General features: G+C 43.0%; 1 protein-coding gene across 1 annotated transcript; it reads right to left on the reverse strand.

The window, feature by feature from the left end:
• Positions 1 to 917: 917 nt before the first annotated feature.
• Positions 918 to 15,702, reverse strand: MMP25 (matrix metallopeptidase 25). Its single transcript, XM_023497737.2, has 11 exons — positions 15,569 to 15,702; positions 15,298 to 15,423; positions 14,240 to 14,372; positions 12,821 to 12,953; positions 6,788 to 7,080; positions 5,395 to 5,571; positions 4,898 to 4,982; positions 4,664 to 4,746; positions 4,256 to 4,408; positions 3,589 to 3,849; positions 918 to 3,229 (listed from the first exon to the last, which is right to left on the reverse strand). Exons 2-11 carry the CDS (start codon positions 15,400 to 15,402, stop codon positions 2,964 to 2,966), a joined length of 1,689 nt encoding a protein of 562 aa, XP_023353505.1. The 5' UTR covers positions 15,403 to 15,423; positions 15,569 to 15,702; the 3' UTR covers positions 918 to 2,963.
• Positions 15,703 to 15,922: the final 220 nt, after the last annotated feature.

Raw genomic sequence — 15,922 nt, forward strand, 5'->3', positions numbered from 1 at the left:
ATGCTAAAGAGTTTGAATTTAATCTTACAGGCAATGGGGAGCCACACAGTGAAGATGATTTGATCTTATCAGGGTCATGCATTAGGAAAATTTCTCAGAGAAGAGATTGGGGATGGGAGAGAATAGAAGCTGAATGACTGGTGAAGAGATTATCACAAGATGATGAGGGCAGATGCAAGGGATCTTAGGAAGGATCACTACCACTTGTCAAATGACTGTGCATGTGGGATGAGAGAGGGAAGGGTCAAAGACAGAGGGAAATCCTGAAGCCTGCCATCGCTATTTATGTCAGGGGCGGCTCAGACTCTGTGAGCTAAAGAGGATGAGGAGGAGGGAGGATGAAGGCTGAAGGCTGAAGTCATCCAAGGGGACTGACAGGCCCCTGGTTTAATGGACTTCTCCTGGGCTGGGCCCAGTAAGGCCTTCAATGTCATCATCAGATCCATTCCTCTCACTTGCCAGATGATGACTCTGGTTTCCCTGAGAAGATAAGGAATTTTCCCAAAGTCAGAGCTATGGGCAGAGCTACAGAATATCAAAATCCATGTCTTATGACAGAACTCACAGTTTTTCCAATTTTGATAATCTTTATAATCTGTTTTGATTTTCTGCTTAGACCAAGGGTTCCTAATCACCTTCATGGACCTTTTGAGCAATCTGGTAAAGCCTGTGGACTTCTCAGAATCCTGTATTTTTTTGTTGTTTGTTTTTGTTTTTGTTTTCGTTTTTGCTGAGGCGATTGGGGTTAAGTGACTTGTCCAGGGTCACATAGCCAGGAAGTGTTAAATATCTGAGGTCAGATTTGAACTCAGGTCCTCCTGATTTGGGGCTGCACCACTGCACCAACTAGCTGCCCCTAAAATCATGTTTTTAAATGCATAAAATATGGATTGCAAAAGAAACCAAAAGTTAGTAAAAAATAAAGATATATATTGTTTTCCAAAAAAAAAAAAAATATATTGTTTTCCATACAAGTTCATAGAACACCTAAAATTCATATGCAGGCCCCTTTGGGGCACCCTTGGGGGTCTACAAGCCCTTAGGTTAGGGAGAGGGGGAAACCTGAGAGAAGGAAGCTCAAGGGCAGTCAGCAAGGCTGAGGTGGGATTCAAAGTCTGAGGTGGAGTCCCCCGATCTCCTCATTGTTTCCTAAGGATTTCAAGAAACCAGATGGAGGCTGGGGCGTCTTGAAGCTTTGACTTGGAAGATTTTCGGGCACTGCTGAGAGGCAGGATTTTTCAGGGGAACTGGAAGAAAACCCTCCTTTCAGGCTTCAAATGTCTGTAACCTGGCCCCATCCCTCCAAGGAGGGATCCACTGCACTTATAGCCTTGCTCTTCTCTCCTTTCAGTCTTGCTGCTGGGGGCTCTGTAAAATCCAGTCCTTTCTCTGAGCCAAGAACAGGAACCAAAGCCTGGGAGAGAGGCAAGCTTTACTTGTATCTCTTCAATATTCCTAACCCCTGGGATCACCGTGCCAGAAGGCCCCCCACTTTGGCAGATTGCAGGAGGGCGGAGTAGATAGTCAGGGATTCTGCTCTCTTCCTGGGAATGGCAGCCTCTCAGACCCTCTGAGATCCCCACTGAGAAAGAGTGGGGACCTTTTGATCCTTTATGGACTCCTCCTGGGCTGGGCCCAGTAAGGCCTTCAATGTCATCATCAGATCCATTCTTCTCACTTTCCAGATGATGACTCTGGTTTCCCCAAGAAGGTAAGGAATTTTCCCAGAGTCAGAGCTATGGGCAGAGCTATGGAGTATCAAAATCTGATACTCAATCTGATCCTTTATGGCCAGAATCATAGAATGTGCAAGCAAGAACTGAGGGAAGGTAGGAGGCAAGAAGTGGAGAACTAAACTCCTAAACAAGAGAGAACTGCATTGGGAAAATCTAAAGCATGTAGCCATAATTTTAGAATCTTTTAAAATCTTTTAAAAATGGGACTAAATCAATTTCAAAGTGCTTGGATGCCCGTTGACGATTTAGCTTTTTAGATATAATAGAACTTAGGTTTTACATTGTTGTAAGTTCATTCTAGTTAAAAAAAAAAAAAACTGAACTTTTATGATACATTTAATACTGAGGTTTTTCAGAGTCGAGTATTTCTGTAACAAACATACATGTAATATATATACACATATATGTTGCCTATTCAATTGCAAATTTCAAAAATAATTCAGCTGGATTTTGCTTAGTTATTTAATCTGCTATTTTCTTTTAAAGTAAATTAAATGGAAAAAGGACTTTGAACTTTTGAATGTTGATGGCAATGTAGTTAGCTTATAAATTAACAGGTAGCTTTTAGGGGTTCTAACTTCTTGAAGTATTGAATGTGCTTCTTGTATATATTTTTTGGCTTATTTCCTAATGTTAATTTGACAGAGAGAACATAAAGATTCCTGGGATGTTTATAATTGATACACTAGGCCATGAATCTTTCAGATAAGAACAAACTTTAAAAAATCTCTCAGTTTTTATTCTTAAATGAAATTCTCTTCAATTGTTTTTTCTTTCAACTGTGTTAAATGATTTCCCACTGTTAATTTCGCTTTTGTTAATTTGTGATGTATTGTCATATTTACAAGTTTTTCTATATATATTCAAATTGATATTGGAAACAATACTTTTATTCTACTTTAATTTGGTTATGTTACTTGCATGGAAAGTAGACATGATTATAGTTTCATTAGGGTAGCTTCTAATAGCCTAATACCAGAAGTTCCCCTATTCATGTGATCCTAGTTTTAGAACTAGGAGACACCTTAGAGGCCATTAAATCAATTTTTTCAAATGGAGAAAATGAGACCCAGTAAGGAGACATGACTTGCCTGCATGAGTTGCAGACACCTGAGTATTTTCAAAGGGCAGTAAAAAAGGAGGACAGACATAGGACTTATCCCTAGAGGAAGAGGGAAGAGGAGGGGAAAATAGAGGGTGGAGTTAGTTACTGGCCACTTCTTAGGACTAGGTGCTTGTGCCCAGGAAGAGAGAGAGAATCACAGAGAAGATGATGAGAAAGCCAGGAAGGCTTGGACCTAAACTCCCTGCCTGGTTGATCTCACACTGACAGTTTGGGGGAGACTTGGAAGGCCTTGGGATCCGAGGACTTGGGGCAGAAGGAGGGCAGTCCAACCACTCAGGCCCCATAGGGTGGGGGGAGTCGGGCTCTGCTATCACACTCCCTGGAGCAAATCTCCAGTACTCGGTACCCTTGAAGAAGTAGGTATCACCTTTAGAATGAGAAGGAGAGGAGAGGTCAGTCATGGTACTTCTTAGAAAACTACTTATTCTAAAATAAAAGCTTTTCTATATTTCAACATTTATACAAAAATAGTTTTCAGCATTCACCCTTGCAAAACCTTGTCTTTCATATTTTTCTCCCTCCCTACCCATCTCCTCCTTCCCATAGATAGCAAATAATTCAATATACCAAAAAATATAATATAATACAATATACAATAAACATGTACAATAGAAGACTATTAATTCAATCTTCCCCAGACCCAGGCATCTGGATGCTCAGTTCTACTTTCTCCATCAAATCAATCAGCATCCCACCCTCAACCCTCCCTCACACACACACACATACCTTTGTTGCCAATAGTTACATCATCAGGTGCTGAAGGTGCTCCCTCCCATAGGCTCAGACTCTTGGGGTAACCTGGGTCAACTCTGTGGATGGACTCATCAAAACGCCAATACTGTTCACCTCGAATCAGGTAAGTCTTCCCATTCTGGGGCCAAGAGAAAACAGCATCCACAACTTCTCCAGGGGGAAGGCCCAGTTCAGTTAGCAGCTTTGGGGAGCCAGGCTCCAGCTGCCGGTCCTGAAACACCCAGAACTTCTGTCCTGAGGATCAGGAGGAATAAAGTCAGTTAATATAAAACCTCATCACTGTGGTCCCTTCCCTCCACAATGTCTAGTTCCCAGTCTTGTGCTTGTGCCTTTCTAACTCCTTCTCTGAAGTTTTCCTAGTCTCCCTTTTCCTCACCCCTTCCTCCACCAGTTCTCCATGTCCTTCTCTGAAGCTTTCCTAGTCTATCTCCCTTTTCCTCACCCCTTCCTCCAGCAGTTCTCAGTGTCTCTCTTTCCATCTCTGTCTCTGCCTGATAATTGTTTTACCCTCTTCATTCTTCTTGCTCCCTTGCAATTCTCTTCTCTCCACACATCTTCCCAGTCTCTTTGGCTCTTTCCCAACTTCCTACTCATCTCGCTTCTCCAAACCCAGCTGCATTCCACCCTTCACTCCATTTACCGCTGAAAAGCAGGATACGTCCATCCGAAGGCCGAGAATAAGCTGCATCCACGGTTGACACGTGTTCAGGCAGCCCTTCCCAAAATCGGTGCAGCTTTGCAGGTCGAGGAGACACCAGCTGGCCTGAGGGCTGAAGGCGCCAGAACCAGGGTCCTGGGGACAGGAGGGGTCACCAATGAATCAGCCCTGTAGCTACTGGAGTTCTCTACCTACCTTTGCCAGGACTCCAAATGACACAAGATAGCTGGGCTCTTGGCATTGGGCATCAGAATATATGGAGTTAAAAGGGCCATTATTATGGAGGGGTCTGAAGCAAAGGAAAATAGAACTAGATGGCCCAGGGGACGAGAGAAGAGAAATGGTGAGAGAGTCAGCATTTTAGGGCAAATAGGAGTCAAAGTCACTCACCTTTAAAGAAGAAGACTTCACCACGGATGTTGGCGATAGCATCAAAATTACCAGAACATCGGTCTGGAACTGGGACCGAAGGGCTGGGAGGAAGTGTAGGAGTGGGAAAGAGAAATGAGAGTGAGACAGAGAACTGGGGGTATCATGAGGGGAGGAGAAGGGAACCAAAGAGGGGATAATGAAGGGGACCAGGGTGAAATTGGGGATTGAGCAAAAGAGGAAGGGGATATTCACCTATCTGGAGGCTGTTCAGGGGGTTGGGGTGGAGGAACCAGGGGTTTCTGAGTTGGCTCTGGGTGGGGACTGTTTGGAGCCTTTCCTGGAAAGAAGCAGAGTTAGACATGGGGTAAAATAGAGAGGCTGAAAGGCAGCTAGCTCTAGGAAGGGTTCTCTTTGTCATTATCAAGATGAAGAATGATGGAAAAGACAAATGGTCTGGCGGTTAGAAGTCTTGGGTTCCAGTTTTATGTTTATTACTTATTAGCTATGTAACCTTAGTTGAAACATTTCCTATCTGAGTTTCAGCTTTCTCATATGCAAAATGGAGATAATAATACCTGCTTTTCTAGAATTGTGATGAAGATTAAATATTAAGAACCAATGGGGAGGGGTGGAAGGTGGAAGTGATATAGAGAATAGAGAAGGAATTTTGTGGGGTTTTTGTTGTTGTTGTTCCCATAACTCTTAGTCCAGATCTGGGAAAAGGAAAAATAGAGGGTCACAGGGCTCACCATAAAGCTGCTGTATCCCTTCTCGGTCATCAGGTGGAAGTCGATACTTTGAGGGGTCCCCAGCTGGACCCTGGTAGAAAGGTCGCATGATGGAGTTGGGGGCAGAGGAGTGGGCCAAGCCCAAGGCATGGCCAAACTCATGGACAGCTACAGCAAACAGGTCTGTCCCACCACCATCTGTGGGTTGGGAGGAGGCAGGAATTGAGTGGTGAAAAAAGAGACTTTGATCCAAATACATCTTCCATACAGCTGCCAAAGGGATTTTGCTACAGTGCAGATCTGACTTCTGTCACTCCTCTACTCTATAAACTTCAATGACTCCCTACAGCTTCTAGGATAAAGCACATGCTTCTTTTTGGCTTTTAAAGCATTTCACAATGTGTCACCAACCTACCTTTCCCACTTAGCTTCCTTACTTCTCTTCCTAGTCTAGCCAAGATCCTTATTCATAAGGAACTCCTGTCTCTGTGCCCAGAACTGGCTGTCCATCCCCCAGTGCCTAGAATGTGCTACACACACACACACACACACACACACACACAAAGAGAGAGAGAGAGAGAGAGAGAGAGAGAGAGAGAGAGAGAGAGAGAGAGATTTTGTATATATAGCCCTAAGCCTAGGACCTAGCAGTAGTAGTCACTAAATGCTTGATGATCAATTGATTGGTCCATCTCCCTCCCTCCCTCATGATGGTCCTAACCTGCAGCCCTCTAGTTAAGGATGACTTACATGAGCATATGGCTGGTTCCAGAAAGGAGAAGCCCAACAAAGAAAAAACACAATTTGCAGAAAGGAGTAGTTCTGGCCAAGATGATTCTTCTTGGCTCTCCTGTTTCCTCTGACTTATAGCATTTAAAACTTACCGCAGTCTCCACACTACCCAGGTGCTACAATGATATCTTTATTTCCTCTAGCCAACCTGACCCCCTATTTTTTCCCTCATTTAGAACACCCTCCTCCTTCCTCTCATCTTCTTCATATCCTCCTTATCCTTCAAGATCCCTCAGGTCCCACTTCTTCCAGAAAGCCTTCCTGGTCAGCCTAAAGAGTCTAAAATCCTTAGAATTCAACCCAGTCTCTCACACAGTCTTTTGCTATTCATTGTTCCGGTCCATGTTATATTCCCCCAACCCAACTGAACTCCTCCTGAGACCAGAGGTCTTATCTTCTGCTTCTTATAAATTAGCCTCCACTCTTTCCCTCTCAGCTTCTATCTACTCCAGTGATCCCTGCAGAATTATATGTGGAGCAGGAACTCAGTAAACTCTTGTTGGATGTAATAGAGAATAAGGTCCTCAGGGAAGGGAAGGGAAATATGTCTGTGGAGGGGATTGATCTCCACAGAATAAGGGTTGTCTGAGGAATAAAGAGGAGGAGTCCAAGGAGACCGTACCACTTGCCCCAAAGGTCCAAACTTCCTCATCATCAAAGTGGGTATCCCCAGAGATGGGGTGGTCCCCAGGGAAGAAGGCATGGGCCAACGTGCCCCCAGGCCCATCAAAGGGGTAGCTGTCCTTGTGATAGGCGCGAGCAAAGTCGATGAGGAGCTCCGGCTCTGTTCCTGCCCTGGGTTCAGCCTCCTGGAATGTCATCCCCACCTCAGTTCCCCAGGCATTCAGAGCATAGTGCATCAGGCTTCGAACAGTATCCTTGTTGAGGGCAGAGCCTTGTGGGAAGGAACGAACCCTGGTGTCCAGAAAAGAGAGTCCAGTGTTAAGGAGAGAAGTGTATGGCAAGCAATTACAACAATGATATGCAGATGACTTGAAGGAGGGATGGAGGAACTCAGTCAGCCAGACACTCAATAAACATTTATTAAGTACCTACTATGTGCTAAGCACTGTACTAATCACCAGAGATACATAGAAAGGTAAAACAATGAGGTGATCAAGGACAATTCCAATACATTTGTGACGAAAAAAAAAAAAAAAGATAAAAAATCCATGATTTTAAGGATCCCATAGTGTAATGGAGGAGACAACATACAAATAATTATATACAAATAATTATATGCAGGATAAATAGGAAATAAATCTACAGAGGGAAGGAAGTAGAATTCAAAAGATTTGGGGAATGTTTCCTGTGGAAGGAGAGATTTTAGCAAGGAAGGAAATCAGGGAGTCTAAGAGGGAGACATGAAGAGGGAGAAAATTCCATGCATGGGGGGCAGCCAGTGAAAATGCTGAGTTGGGAGACAGAATGTCTTGTTTGAAGAACAAGGACATTGAATTGAAGAGTGTGTAGTTGATTTAAGGTATGAGGAGATGGGGGAGGAAGGTAATGAAGGTCTTTGAATACCAATCAGAGAAGAGAGTGATATGGCCCAATTTAGAATTTAGTAAAGATCACTTTGAGAACAGAATGGATGATGGACTAGAGTAAGAGATTTATACATCCTCAATAGTAATAAGGAAGTTTGGATGGGGGAGGGTTTGAGATGAAAGATAATCATTTCAGCTTTAGACATGTTGGGTTTAAGATATCTACAGAACTTCCAATTCAAAATATCTAATAGGCAGCTGGACAGTTGAGCCTGGAGGTTAACAGACTGTTTAGTCCTAGGTAAGTAAATCTGAGAATTATCAGAATAGAGATATTTGAATCCATAGAAGCTGATGAGATCACCAAGGGAAATAGTAGAGAGGAAAAATAGAAGGGGGCCCCGTTCTCCGGGACATCCAAAATTAGTAACCATAACCTGAATGATGTTCCAGCAAAGGAATCTGATGAAGGGTTAGACAGAAGGAGAAACAGGAGAGTGTAGTATCCTGAAACACTAGAGAGAAAGGAGTATAAAAGAGAAGAAAGTGATTAACAGCATCAATGGGGTCAAGAGGTCAAGGAAGATGAGGCTATTCTTTTCCACAAGGAAGTGATCAAGGACAATTCCAATAGACTTGTGAGGGAAAGTGCCATCTGCACTGAGAGAACTATGAATTTGGATCAAAGCATAATGTTTTCATCTTTTTTTGCTATTGTTGTTTGCTTGGTTTTTTTTGTTTGTTTGCTTCTTGTGGTTTTTCCCTTTTGATCTGATTTTTTTGTGCAGTATGACAAATACGAAAATATGTTTAGAAGAATTGCACATCGAATGTTTGTGGCAGCCCTTTTTGTAGTGGCTAAAAACTGGAAACTGAATGGATGCCCATCAGTTGGAGAATGGCTGAATAAATTGTGGTATATGAATATTATGGAATATTATTGTTCTGTAAGAAATGGCCAACAGGATGATTTCAGAAAGGCCTGGAGAGACTTACACGAACTGATGCTGAGTGAAATGAGCAGGACCAGGAGATCATTATATACTTTAACAACAATACTATATGATGACCAGTTCTGATGGACCTGACCATCCTCAGCAACGAGATCAACCAAATCATTTCCAATGGAGCCGTAATGAACTGAACCAGCTATACCCAGAAAAAGAACTCTGGGAGATGACTAAAAACCATTACATTGAATTCCCAATCCCTATATTTATGCACACCTGCATTTTTGATTTCCTTCACAAGCTAATTGTACAATATTTCAGAGTCTGATTCTTTTTGTACAGCAAAATAACGTTTTGGTCATGTATACTTATTGTGTATCTAATTTATATTTTAATATATTTAACATCTACTGGTCATCCTGCCATCTAGGGGAGGGGGTGGGGGGGTAAGAGGTAAAAAATTGGAACAAGAGGTTTGGCAATTGTTAATGCTGTAAAGTCACCCATGCATATATCCTGTAAATAAAAGGCTATTAAATAAAAAAAAATAGAAGAATTGCACATGTTTAACCTATATCAGATTGCTTGCTGTCTTGAGGAGGAGGGAAAGAAGAGAAAACAAGATTTTGCAAAAGTGAGTGTTGACAAATTAAGTCTGATCTAACTAACTGGAAAAATATTAAATGCTCTTGGATTGGGCGAGCAAATATAATAAAGATGACAATATTACCTAAACTAATCTATTTATTTAGCGCTATACCAATCAGACTTCCCAAAAACTATTTTGATGACCTAGAAAAAATAACAACAAAGTTCATATGGAAAAACAAAAGGTCAAGAATTTCAAGGGAATTAATGAAAAAAAAATCAAATGAAGGTGGCCTAGCTGTACCAGATCTAAAATTATATTATAAGGCAGCGGTTACTAAAACTATCTGGTATTGGCTAAGAAATAGACTAGTTGATCAATGGAATAGGTTAGGTTCAAAGGACAAAACAACCAATAACCTTAATTATCTAGTGTTTGACAAACCCAAAGACCCCAGTTTTTGGGATAAGAATGCATTATTTGACAAAAATTGCTGGGAAAATTGGAAATTAGTATGGCAGAAACTAGGCATTGACCCACACTTAACACCGTACACCAAGACAAGGTCAAAATGGGTTCATGATCTAGGCATAAAGAATGAGATCATAAATAAATTGGAAGAGCATAGGATAGTTTACCTCTCAGACCTGTGGAAGAGGAAGGAATTTATGACCAAAGAAGAACTAGAGATCACTATTGACTACAAAATTGAAAATTTTGACTATATCAAATTGAAAAGTTTTTGCACAAACAAAACTAATGCAGGCAAGATTAGAAGGGAAACAATAAACTGGGAAAACATTTTTTACAGTCAAAGGTTCTGATAAAGGACTCATTTCCAAAATATATAGAGAATTGACTCTAATTTATAAGAAATCAAGCCATTCTGAAATTGATAAATGGTCAAAGGATATTAACAGACAATTTTCAGATGATGAAATTAAAACTATTACTACTCATATGAAAGAGTGTTCCAAATCACTATTGATCAGAGAAATGCAAATTAAGAAACTCTGAGATACCACTATACACCTGTCAGATTGGCCAGAATGACAGGGAAAGATAATGCAGAATGTTGGAGGGGATGTGGGAAAACAGGGACACTGATACATTGTTGGTGGAATTATGAATACATCCAGCCATTCTGGAGAGCAATTTGGAACTATGCCCAAAAAGTTATTAAACTGTGCATACCCTTTGATCCAGCAGTGTCTCTACTGGGCTTATACCCCAAAGAGATACTAAAAAAGGGAAAGGGACCTGTATGTGCCAAAATGTTTGTGGCAGCCCTGTTTGTAGTGGCCAGAAGCTGGAAAATGAATGGATGCCCATCAATTGGAGAATGGTTGAGTAAATTGTGGTATATGAATGTTATGGAATATTATTGTTCTGTAAGAAATGACCAGCAGGACGAATACAGAGAAGCTTGGAGAGAAATACATGAACTGATGCTAAGTGAAATGAGCAGAACCAGGAAATCATTATATACCTCAACAGCGATACTGTATGAGGATGTATTCTGATGGAAGTGGATTTCATCAACAAAGATAAGATCCAACCGAGTTTCAATTGATCAAGGATGGACAGAAGCAGCTACACCCAAAGAAAGAACACTAGGAAATGAATGTAAACTGCTTGCATTTTTGTTCTTCTTCCTGGGTTATTTATAACTTCTAAATCCAATTCTCCATGAGCAACAAGAAAACTGTTCGGTTCTGCACACATATATTATATCCAAGATCCACTGCAATCTATTTAACATGTATAGGACGGCTTGCCATCTTTGAGGAGAGGGCAGAGGGAGGGAGGGGAAAAATCGGAACAGAAGTGAGTGCAAGGGATAATGTTGTAAAAAAAAACTACCCTGGCATAGGTTCTGTCAATAAAAAGTTATTAAAATAAATAAATAAATTTTTAAAAAAAGTGAGTGTTGAAATGAGCTGATTCAGGCCAGTCCCAATGATCTTGTGATGAAAAGAGTCATCTACACCAGAGAGAGGATTGTGGGAATTGAGTGTGGTTCACAACATAGCATTTTCACTCTTTTTGTTGTTCTTTGCTTGCATTTTATTTTCTTTTTCATTTTTTTTTTTTTGGTTTTTCTTACGCAGCACGATAATTGTATAAATATGTATGCATATATAGGATTTAACATATATTTCTACCATGTTTAACATATATTGGACTACTTGCCATCTAGGAGAGGGGGGAAATTGGAACACAAAGTTTTGCAAGGGTTAATGTTTTGAAAAATAATAAGCTTTAAAAAAAGGTAAATGTTTAAAACTTTCTTTTTCAAGTTTTAAGAAAGAAAAAGAGAATAGGTCTTTATACCTGGAAATTAGTAACTCTGGAAAGCGCAGTTTCAACAAAATGATGACTGTTGGAGTCAGACCAAAGAGTTAAAAGGGGAGTGAGAAGAGAAGTGAAGGTACCTATCGTAGGCAACTTTCATAAGGAGTTAAGCCATAGAAGGCAAGACAGAGATGGAGCAATAATCAATAGGAAAGGGTGGATCAAATGAGGGGTTTGTTGATAAATAGACAAGAAGCAAGCAAAGATAAGACAGAAAATGAGGGTGGTAGATGAGGCAATCTCTTGGAGAAGACAGGATGGAATGGAATCATTTGTGCAAATAGGAGGGTTACCCTTGGCAAGTAGAAGGGCCAATTCTTTATATAAAACAGGTGAAAAACAGGAGATAGTGGTAGAAAGCGTCTGGTTACTCGAGAGATGAAGAGAAAGGGTTCTTTCTGACAAAATAGCTAAATGGGGAAGAAGAGAAGGAACCATGGAAGTTTTGAAAAGGAATAAAGAAGTTTGGAAAAGATGTGAATGGGATAATGAGTTAATTAGGGAGACATAAAAGGATTGCCTTGCAACAGTGAGGAGCCAGTTGAGGTTATCTAATATACACTGGCAGTGGATTCAGTAAGGTTTTATGATTTTCTTGATCTTAGTTCAGCAACATGTGACAAGGAACAAAGAAAGCAGATGATGGAAGTAGTATAAGGCTGAAGTTTGATGGGGGAAATCAACAATATAATAAAGGCAAGGGCCTGAAGAGAAGAGGACATTGTAGTGTTGAACCAGATCAACAAAGGGGAAGGATGGGGAAAGGAAGAGAATGCAATTAGTGCGGGGAGAGGACTGAGGCATCAAAGGACTAAAGGTCATGATGGTGACAAAGAGTCTGTGGTTGGGAAGGTTGGGAAGATGGGTAAAATACCAAAGATTTTGACCAGATAAGGAAATGTCAACACTGTTGAACATGGAAATAATACATTTGTGGCTGATAGCAAGATCAAGGGTATGACTATTTTTGTATGTGAGGTGGGATAAAGGAATAGTTCATGAGAAATGAGTCAGTTGAAAAATAAATAGGGAATTTGAAAGAATATCAATATGTATCCCTCAGTGCCCCAGTATGAGGGTAGGAATTAGGAAAGGGGAAAGATTTTGAGTGAGGCACTCAGTCCCTTAAATCTAATAGTAAGACTCTGGGGAGGAAAACAAAGTGAATTAAATGCCAACTCACAGGCACTATGGAGCCCATCACGGGGTATATGAAGCTACAACAGGTAAGTTATCTGGTGAGAAATCAAGGAATAGAACCTAGAACCCACCTCCAGAACAGCTGCTTCTTCTTCCAGAAGCTGCCTGTAAGGGCATATCGCCTCCTTCTTACCAACCCAGCCACTCCCAGAACATCAGGCAAAGAACATCGTGGCTTCTTCATAGTGGCCAACGTGGCCTGATCTAGAAGGGAGAAGGGACATGAAAGATCAAAGGAATGGACAGATGCCGAGCCCTAACCCTAAGAATTGGCAGCGAGAGTATAAAGAAGGAAAGTCGCCCCTGGGATCAGGAGCTGTAATTATCAATACTAAAAACTGTCTGAGAGCAAAAGGGCAGAGGGAATGACAGGTGGTATTGGAGCAAGACTGGCTAGATCTGTGGTATACCACACCCTTCTCCTAATCTGTTCTGAGAACTGCCCTTCTATTCCATTCTGTGGACCTCTGAACCAACAACAGCTTTACCTAGTAAGAGCTATCTCTATTTTGGATTCTCCAGTCCTATTCTTGCCCCTGAGTTCCTGCCTTGAAATTTTGCAGGAGCCCTGAGGACTTGGGATCCAGAAAGAAAGGACTTAGGGGCAGGTGGAGATGCAGTGGATAGAGCACCAGTGTTGAAGTCAGGAGAATTTGAGTTCAAATCTGGCCTCAGACACTTAATACTTCCTAGCTGTGTGACCCTGGGCAAGTCACTTAACCCCAATTTCGAAAGAGAGAGAGAGAAAAAGAGAGAATGAGGAAAAAGGAAGAAAGAAAGAGGGAGGGAAGGAGGGAGGAAGGAAAGAAGGAAAGATGGAAGGAAAGAAGAAAGAATGAAAGGAAGGAAGGAAGAAAAGAAGGAAGGAAGGAAGGAAGGAAGGAAGGAAGGAAGGAAGGAAGGAAGGAAGGAAGGAAAGAAGAAAGGAAGGAAGGAAGGAAGGAAGGAAAGAAGAAAGGAAGGAAGGAAGGAAGGAAGGAAAGAAGAAAGGAAGGAAGGAAGGAAGGAAGAGACTAAGAACTTGATAGACCTTCAGTTCCCTCTGTCTTCCCTTATAGCCAGGCACCAGATTTGAAGATGGCTGGAGGATATAAGGAAGATCTGAAAAGAGCCAAAGGGATGGCCCTGGAGGGAAGTAAGAGATGACAGAAGAATGGGATCTGTTGAATACAACATGGCTTCTAGCTTTGGGGAAGGGATCTCCTAGGACACCTATAAGCTGTATGACCCAAATCAAAACCTTTAACCACTTCCCTGTCTGTCTTAGTTTCCTTAACTGTAACACAGATAACAATAGCACCTATCCCACAGAGTTGTTGTGAGGATTAAATGAGACATTATTTCTAAAGTGCTTAGCCCAGGGTCTGGTACAGAGTAAATGGGTGATCACTTTCCCCTTGGATAGTCTCTGTTTCCTTCCCATATGATAGTTGGCCGGAGAAGGAGCGGGACAAGGAGTGTTTGGGAGGAAGAGAATAACCATTCATTACCCATGAGGCCGGTTTCCTTCAACCCAGCAAACCTCTGCATGATTTTGATTGCGTCCCGGAGCTGTTCTGGGCTCTGCAACTGGGCCTGAGCAGGGTGGGGTGGAGGCAGGTAGCCATAGCGAGTGAGCCAGTCCTGGACCACGAAATTGAAGTAGTTAACAGGGAAGGGCGGGGTCGGGGTGGGGCAAGGAGGGAAGCTAGAGCCTCTTAGAGCAAGTCGATAGATAGAGCAAGATGCTGGATCCCCTACAACCAAGGATAGAATTGGGGGTAATTCCCCACATCAGCCTCACCTTCCAGGCAAGGATCAGAGACCCGCGCCCTCCTTCCCCCATGCCCAGGATTCTGCCGTGCCATCCAGAGCTGTTTGTCTCACGCTTATCCGCCGATTCTAACTCTCGCTTCCCCGTCTGTGGTCCCCTGTAACTTCTCTTATCCCTCTCGTCTTCTGGAATACTGTGCCAAAACCAGATACTTCCCGACTGCAGGAATGCCAATTCACCTCTTTCCACTGGTTCCTCAAACTTCGCTCTTTCCCTTCTGTGACCCCGGGGTTCAGGGTTCCAGCTTCCCTCTCCTTCTTGGATCGAGATGCCCCCCCAATTTCCTCTCTCCCCTCCAGACCCTAGCTTTTATCTTTCTGCTCCCCGAAATCCCATTCCTCAGCTCACTTTTAATATTCTCCTGAACAGCGAGTCCCAAACCTCTCTCCCCTATTCCCGATCCTGATGTCCAGAATCCCAATTTCTTTCTCCCACGCTCCCTGCCCCAGATGTCCCGGATGCCTGCTCTTCCCTGTCCTTTTTAGATCCTTGCTTCTAACACTTCTGTACACTTAAGGGCTTCGGCCACCCTCCGGGACCCTTTGCCCTACGATCTGCGTAAAGCACCTGTGCTTGCCTCTGCGCGTCCCGCACTAGCATCACCACCCCGCCATCTCCTAGACCCAGATGTCTAAGGATCCCAGCTTCCATTTGCTCTCACTCCGGACCCCGGCGAATCAGGCCCCAGCTTCCTTCTCCCCGGCCCGGGGATTCGGTGTCCTGTCCCGTACTCACCACGCTCAGACTGACATCCTGAGCAGAGGGCTCCAGGGTTCGGGCAGGGAACGGTAGCAGTAGTAGCAGTAGCAGGGTAAGGACCGGACGCTCTCGTAGCCACATGACCCTGGCTCAGGCCAGGCTCTTGAAATTAGAGAAAAGGAAGGAGTGATGGAGGAGAGGGGGGACAGCCTAAATAACAGAAAAGAGGTTGTCGGAGAGGGAGCACCCCGCCCAGCCAACCCCTGCTCTGGCCTTTGGGCAGGGCAGCTGAAGCTGACTCAAATACCAAATTGATGCTGTCTTTGGGGCATCCAGGAACCAAGGCTGAGGGGTCCGAAAAGTCCTGGACACTAGGGGGTCCGCGGACCGGCAGTGTGCCGGCTAGTGGGGCAGGGCGGGGCAAGGCGGGTTACAGCATCGCTCTGGGGTGGAGTGAAGGGGAAATGGCCCAATTTCCCTTGCTTAGTAGTAAGCGGTGATTTGGGAACTTCAAAGGTGGGGCTGAGACCGAAATTGGTTGGGGGTTGGTTGGGGGTTGGTTGGGGAAGAGAGACTGAGAGTGAAGAAGACAATAAATGAGCGATAGGCTGAGTCCTTGGAGGGAGAAGTAAGGCTGGAGGGAAAATAGGGCTGGAGGCCA

Source organism: Sarcophilus harrisii, chromosome 1 (genome assembly GCF_902635505.1).
Source record: "Sarcophilus harrisii chromosome 1, mSarHar1.11, whole genome shotgun sequence".
Classification (NCBI taxonomy): domain Eukaryota; kingdom Metazoa; phylum Chordata; class Mammalia; order Dasyuromorphia; family Dasyuridae; genus Sarcophilus; species Sarcophilus harrisii.

Excerpts from the sequence above, each read along its gene's own strand:
- MMP25 (XM_023497737.2), bottom strand. The coding sequence starts at position 15,402 with ATGTGGCTACGAGAGCGTCCGGTCCTTACCCTGCTACTGCTACTACTG. Across the intron at positions 14,373-15,297 it reads AGGATGTCAGTCTGAGCGTG|GACTGGCTCACTCGCTATGG; the intron begins GTGAGTACGGGA and ends TTCGTGGTCCAG. Across the intron at positions 4,983-5,394 it reads AGGGATACAGCAGCTTTATG|GAAAGGCTCCAAACAGTCCC; the intron begins GTGAGCCCTGTG and ends GCTTCTTTCCAG.